The sequence below is a fragment of the Protopterus annectens genome, chromosome 5.part0, assembly GCF_019279795.1.
Source record: "Protopterus annectens isolate FY-2018-M chromosome 5.part0, PAN1.0, whole genome shotgun sequence".
Lineage (NCBI taxonomy): Eukaryota > Metazoa > Chordata > Ceratodontiformes > Protopteridae > Protopterus > Protopterus annectens.
The window spans coordinates 152,560,530-152,566,579 of NC_056735.1; the positions used below are offsets into that span (position 1 = coordinate 152,560,530).

Consider the following 6,050-nt stretch of genomic DNA (forward strand, 5'->3'; position numbering starts at 1 on the left):
AGGGGAAGCTTTTGCTCTTACTTTGTTTCCCAAAAGCAGCTGATGCTTCATCTAAGGCTTCTGTTTTCAGATCTGTTTTGAGGAGGTATTCCTGACACAGACTTCAGCCTTTGCCTGATGAAATCAAGACTAAACTGATAGATGTCCCTGTGGATAATAAGCATTTGTTTGGTACTGCTGTTGCGGAGCTGTTTAAGTCCTTCCAAGAAAAGGACAAGGCCTTACAGAAATTAGACAGTTTTGCTCCCCTGACAAAGGTAAAAAATGTGGTAGGTCTCCCCCCTGCTAAGGCTATCCAAACTCCTCCTGCTCAGTTGCCTCCTTTTCCTGACAAACCAGGTGCTGTCTAGACTTGCCCTGTTCTCAGTCACATTCCTCTTTCTCTGCATCTTTGTCTCTATCCTTTCCTGTTTTGCTAAAGATCACCCAGGACTCCTGAGTTCTTTCCATAATTTACCAGGGTTATTACATGGTTTGTAAATCTCGTCCCCCTTTTCTGGGCATTCCTCAGCCTCCTCAGGAACAACTGCCCTTTTTTCTCAAGGTGCTTCTGGGCCTGTTGGCTCAGGGAACTACTCAGGAAGTTCCATTTCCTCAAAAGAGGAAGGGGTTTTATTCCAGAATGTTCTTGGTCCCCAGGAAAGAAGTCACCTGGAGCCTCTTTCTGAATCTTTTTCAGCTAAACAACTTTTTGAAGGTCCCTTCCTTCCAAATGCTATCCCTTCAAACTTGTTTCCTCTGCTACTTCCTCAGGCTTTTCCAGTTTCCCTGGATCTCAAGGATGCTTATCTACACATTCCTATTCATCCCCTTTTCAGGAAGTCTTTACATTTCTCTGTTGCTTCCTGGCATTTTCAGTTCACTGCTTTGCCCTTTGGCCTCTGTACTTGCCCTAAGGGTCTTCACTAAATGCCTTGCTACTGTGATTGCTTTCTGCAGGTTAAGGGGGATACGGGTCGTTCCCTACCTGGACAACCTGCTTATTCAGGCCTCCTCTCCAGAGATCTTAACTTCAGCATCTACACATTGCCATTTCTCTCCTGCAAAGCCTGGGTTTACTATAAATTTCCAGAAATCTTTCCTGACACCTCCTTATGTTCATGTTTTTCTGGGATGCAGAATCCAGACTGTTTCAATGCTGGCATCCCTGCCTCCTCCCAAGACCTTAACTCTCATTGCTTTCTTTCAATCCCTTCTTCCTCTGGCTTCTGTCACAGCCAGAGAATTTCTGAGGGCTCTGGGTTACATGGCTTCCACCATTCCTGTGCTTCCTCTAGCCACGCTCCACATGAGAAAGCTCCAGTAGTTTCTAAAGTCAGTTTGGCTTCAACATTCTCATCCTCTCAGGAACTAAGATGCCTCAGATGTGAGATGGGGGGCTTCTTATGGCCCTCTGAAGGTGCAAGGCCTTTGGTCACTTCAACAAAATAAAGACCACATCAGCGTCAAAGAGATGAGAGCTGTTTTGCTGGCACTTCAGGCTTTTCATTCTCTTTTCCTTCCAGGACCCCTCAGGATTCTCACAGACAATACGACGGTGATGTGGTATGTCAACAAGTAAGGAGGGGGGTAAGGTCATATCTCATATGCAGGCTAGCCTTTCAAGTTTGGGAGCTAGCTATCCAGTATCAGGTGACCCTTAAGGCAGTTTACATTTCCCTCAGATCAGAACATAGTGGCAGATTCTCTGAGCAGGTCCCTAACACAATCCCATGAGTGGATGCTTCTCAGGGACATGTTTCTGGACATTGTCCACCAGTGGGGTACTCCTCAAGCAGATGTATTTGCCTCCCCTCTAAATAGACAACTTTCTCTAATTTGTGCCCGAGCCCCATGCCATCTGTCTTGGAAAGTGGACCTTCTGTCTTTTTCTTGGAAGGGGATGTTTCTTTATGCCTTCCCTCCCCTTCTTCTTTCAAAAAGTGCTGTTCAGGATGCTCCCAAAATCTTGCTGGTGATTCCCTTTTGGCCCAGACAGCATTGGTTCCCTCCTCTTCTGCATCTTACCAAGGGCAATCATCCCAACGTACCTCACATGGTGGACATACTCCCACAAGACAAGGGACCTCTCACTGTCCATTCTTCAACTGACATTGTGGGTGATGGGCTTTTGGTCCTCTGTAGACACTTTTTTTCTGAGGACATGCTTTGGGTCCTGCAGGAGGCCAGGAAACCCACTACTAGGAAGTCTTACTTATTCAAGTGGAAGAGGTTTTATGTTTGGTGTCTTTCTCGTAGCCTGGATCCACTTACTGTGGATATTCCTTTGGCTCTCCCTTATCTGTGTGAATTGTTCAATGCTGGGTTGGCATATTTTTCTGTTAAGTCCCCCACCTATTAGCTATCTCTGCTTGTGTACCTTTGACTCCCCCTTTAGCCTCTAGATTTGAGGCCAAATAATTTCTTAGACATCCTTCACATTAGGCCTCCCAGGAAGCCTGTCCTTCCTTCCTGAGACCTTAATTTTGTTTTAGAAAAATTGATGTGGGCTCCTCTTGAGCCTGCTGCTTTAGCTTCCTTGCAACATTGTTCTTGGAAGACTGTTCTTTTGTCCCTCACTTCTGCCAGGCAAGTGTCTGAGCTGCATGCCCTTATGGCTGTTCCTCCTTTTTTAGTTTTCCATAAGGACAGGGTGTCCCTTCCTACTAATCCTTCATTTGTGCCCAAGGTGGTTAATGAGTTCTCTTAATCTGTTCATTTGCCCACTTTTTTCCCTTCTCTGAAGTCTGCCAGTGAGAAGGTTTTGCACACCATGGATTGGCATAGACAACTTGGATATTATTTGGGTAAGACTAATGATTTTCAGAAATCTAAATGGCGTTTTGGTTCTTTTCATCTTAGGTCTCTGGGTTTGGCCGTTTACAAGAAAACCATTTCTTATTGGATAGCAAAAAACAGTTATTTTTGCTATTCCTTTCATAGGAAGAGCCTTCCTTCTTGTGTTATGGCTCATCCTACTAGAACTGTGGCTTCTTCTGGTGATGTTTTTTCAAGAGTTTGGATATAATTTTATTCTTGAGGCAGCTATGTAGACTTCTGTGCATACCTTTACCAAGCACTACAAGTTGGAAATGATTTCTATGGCCAGAGCTGGTTTTGCTAGGGCCATTCTCCATGGCTTTCTAGAAGGCTATGCTGGCCCTTCCTCCACCCAGTCTTCTTTCTGAGCTATTGCACTGTCCCTGTTGTCAAGAATACTGCAACAGTGATATGGAAGCACATAGTACAGCTATGTAAAATCTTTCCATAACGGTAGATGTCATTCTCTTCACTGTTGCACTATTCACTCTCTCCCTCCTCCCCTGGTCCATTTTCCTTCTGGATGTGCATGTTACCTACTAGGATCCTTGGACTGTCGTTCCTGCTGGAGCATTTCAGTTCTGAGGATGGTACATCCAGACGTCAGCTTTACACACTACGCGGAGAGCATACATATGATGTACGGCATACCTATTACAACCTAAAGGCTTTTGTATACTGGCTGGATGTTGGGCTACCCTTGGCACAGGATCCTTATTGTAAAGAGTACTGCAAGAGTGAAGAGGAGGACATCTATTGTATGGTAAGATTTTACACAACTGTACTTTCTCTTTGTTTCAAAAAGAAATAGCTTATAGATATAGTAAGATTAGTCTGCATTAAAGAAAGCTCAAAAATTGTAGAACTGTGCTGTTAGAATGTTAGATTTAACACAGGCAGTTTATCAGAGAGGACTAAGACAGTGCACTGCAAATAAGCATATGCCTGCAGTCGTTGGCTGGTCTTTCTCATTCTCAGCTTCATTATTGTGCATTCCAGAGGAAATCTCTTAGCTAGACAATGCTACAGTACAATGCTTTTTTATATAAACAGACCTTTTTACCTAGTGGATTGCTTGGATAACGTGAGTAAAAATTACAATAATGGATGAAAATGACACTAGCATTGCATTAATGTGCTGTATTTGTGTCTTTATATAGGGTACAGCCTCTGAAGTTACCACAATGTCTCCCAAATGAAGAAGAATATGCTAACACTTTCCTGAAGAGCACTGGGGAACTAGTTGTATATCAGAAGCTGAAGCCAGTTGAGCAGAAAGCTATTGAATCTTAAATCTGCCTAGAAGTGTGTTGCTGTTTTGTGTATACATATATAAAATAAATGTAGTAGTACCTTTAAAAACACATTTTGAAGTCTTTTTGAAAGGTTTTTATGAGCAGCCTTTCCTTTTGTGTATTCATGCTTTGCTCCTGTTGATTGTCCTCTGCTACATTTCAAATTCTAGAGAAGTGACATGGCAGAACTATTCAGGAAGCTATAAAGCAACTGTGTACCCTTATTGTAACCATTTTCCCTGAAATCAAAAACTATTTGGATTACAGCCATGATTGCACTTGAGAAAAGAAAAAAAATGTTAGCAGTTGCTATTATAAACCCGTATGTGCACCAGGCTTTAATTAAAGCTGCTGCTGCTGACAGACCTATACCAAGAAGAAGAAGAGGAGGGTTTTTTATTCTTTGTTTGACTTGGCATGGACTGCATGACACAGAAAAATTGCAGAGCAATACTGTGTAGATGGGGACACATTATAGGAAGTTTGCAACAACTTCCGCCCTCATCTGAAGCCCAAGGTACATGTGGAACCTGTTTGGAAAAAAAATTTAGATAACTGCTTAGTCCCATATGCAAGTAGTTGTATGTCCCTAGGGTGAGACATCTGGAATGTGTACAGTAATGTCATTAATACATTATGACTGATGTCTGCAGTATCCAGCTATGGTATTTGCACAATAATGTGCATCAAGCATCCCACACATATATATGCAACCATAAGTAAATAAAAAATGTGCAAAGGGCAGGAAAAAGTCATCATCACTAGCACAGAGTGGTGGTGGTAGGCAGAATACATGAGGGCAAGCCTAACACCAAAAACAATGAGTGCAAATTATTGATTTCTGTTGCATACTTGGAAGTTCTGCAGTGTACACACTGATGTTGTCCTCCATGTCAAAACCAGTATCAACAATTTTGTGTATCCTATGCTGAGGTGTTTGTAATGTCTGATAGTGGACAGGAACTCCAGTCACTGGAGTTTGTTAGTCCCCCCCCCCACACCCGCAGCCATATGTTCCCAACCAACTTCACATGCCCTGCATATCACGTACATTATTATGTCACTGGCCCTTTGTCACATTTTCTGATATGTATTGCGAAGGCGCCATTTACATAGTTGACCATCTGTCCCCAGATATGGTAACAGCAGTACTTGTCACCTCTGCCTCTTTGTAAGAGGAAGGAGCCATGTCGACGTAGTGCCTAGATGATAATTTCTTTCTCTGCAGCACTGTATGACATTTTGCAGTATGTAGATGTCTTGGACACCATAACCTTATATGAGTTGAAAATAAATGCATACTACACAATTAAGACACCAAGAATTGCTAAACAAATGTGTGTGTATGAATGTATGCATCCATCATGTACAAAATAATTTAGAAAATAAAGTGTCATATTAGTATATACAAGTAGATACAAAACTCCACACACAAAACAAAAAGAATAAAAAGCAATTGTACAGATTATGTAAGGAGGACAACAGGTGTGTAACTGAGTAGTACATTACAGCATTAACCAAAGCAATGTAAACCTTTCCATTAGAAATGGCTAAAACTGTTCTTGGATGTCCACTTGTGTAGAGGGTGGTTAGTTACATATCACTGTCTTAACACATTTTGCGGGTCACAAACGTCAAACCCCTGACTTTGCAAGTAAATGATAAAACAATCTTCTGCAATAACTGGCTGGATGGACATAGAAATGTTTCAGCTGTGTCATGTTATATTTTCCATAAACATTTGTAATGGAAAACATAACTGATACATGTCTGTGCCACCAGCAAGCAGTAAACAATACAGACATTAAACCTATGGGTGTATTGTGAAATGCAATCCATCATTAAGGTTGAAATATAATTAAAAAAAAAAAGGCAACACACTTTTGCAACAAGTTAGTTGTGACACTTGAAATAGATTTTGCAAGCAAATAGCTTGCAGTCTTCTCAATCTAGTCT

General features: G+C 41.9%; 1 protein-coding gene across 2 annotated transcripts in view; it reads left to right on the forward strand.

The window, feature by feature from the left end:
* The window catches only part of MRPL30 (mitochondrial ribosomal protein L30), a 308,728-nt gene extending 304,565 nt beyond the window's left edge, over positions 1 to 4,163 (forward strand). For both annotated transcript variants that reach the window (XM_044072175.1, XM_044072176.1), the window contains exon 6: positions 3,960 to 4,163. In XM_044072175.1, coding sequence (XP_043928110.1) covers positions 3,960 to 4,092 — 133 coding nt within the window. In that variant the 3' untranslated portion in view covers positions 4,093 to 4,163. The remainder of the gene's footprint in view (positions 1 to 3,959) is intronic.
* The last annotated feature ends 1,887 nt before the right edge of the window (positions 4,164 to 6,050 follow it).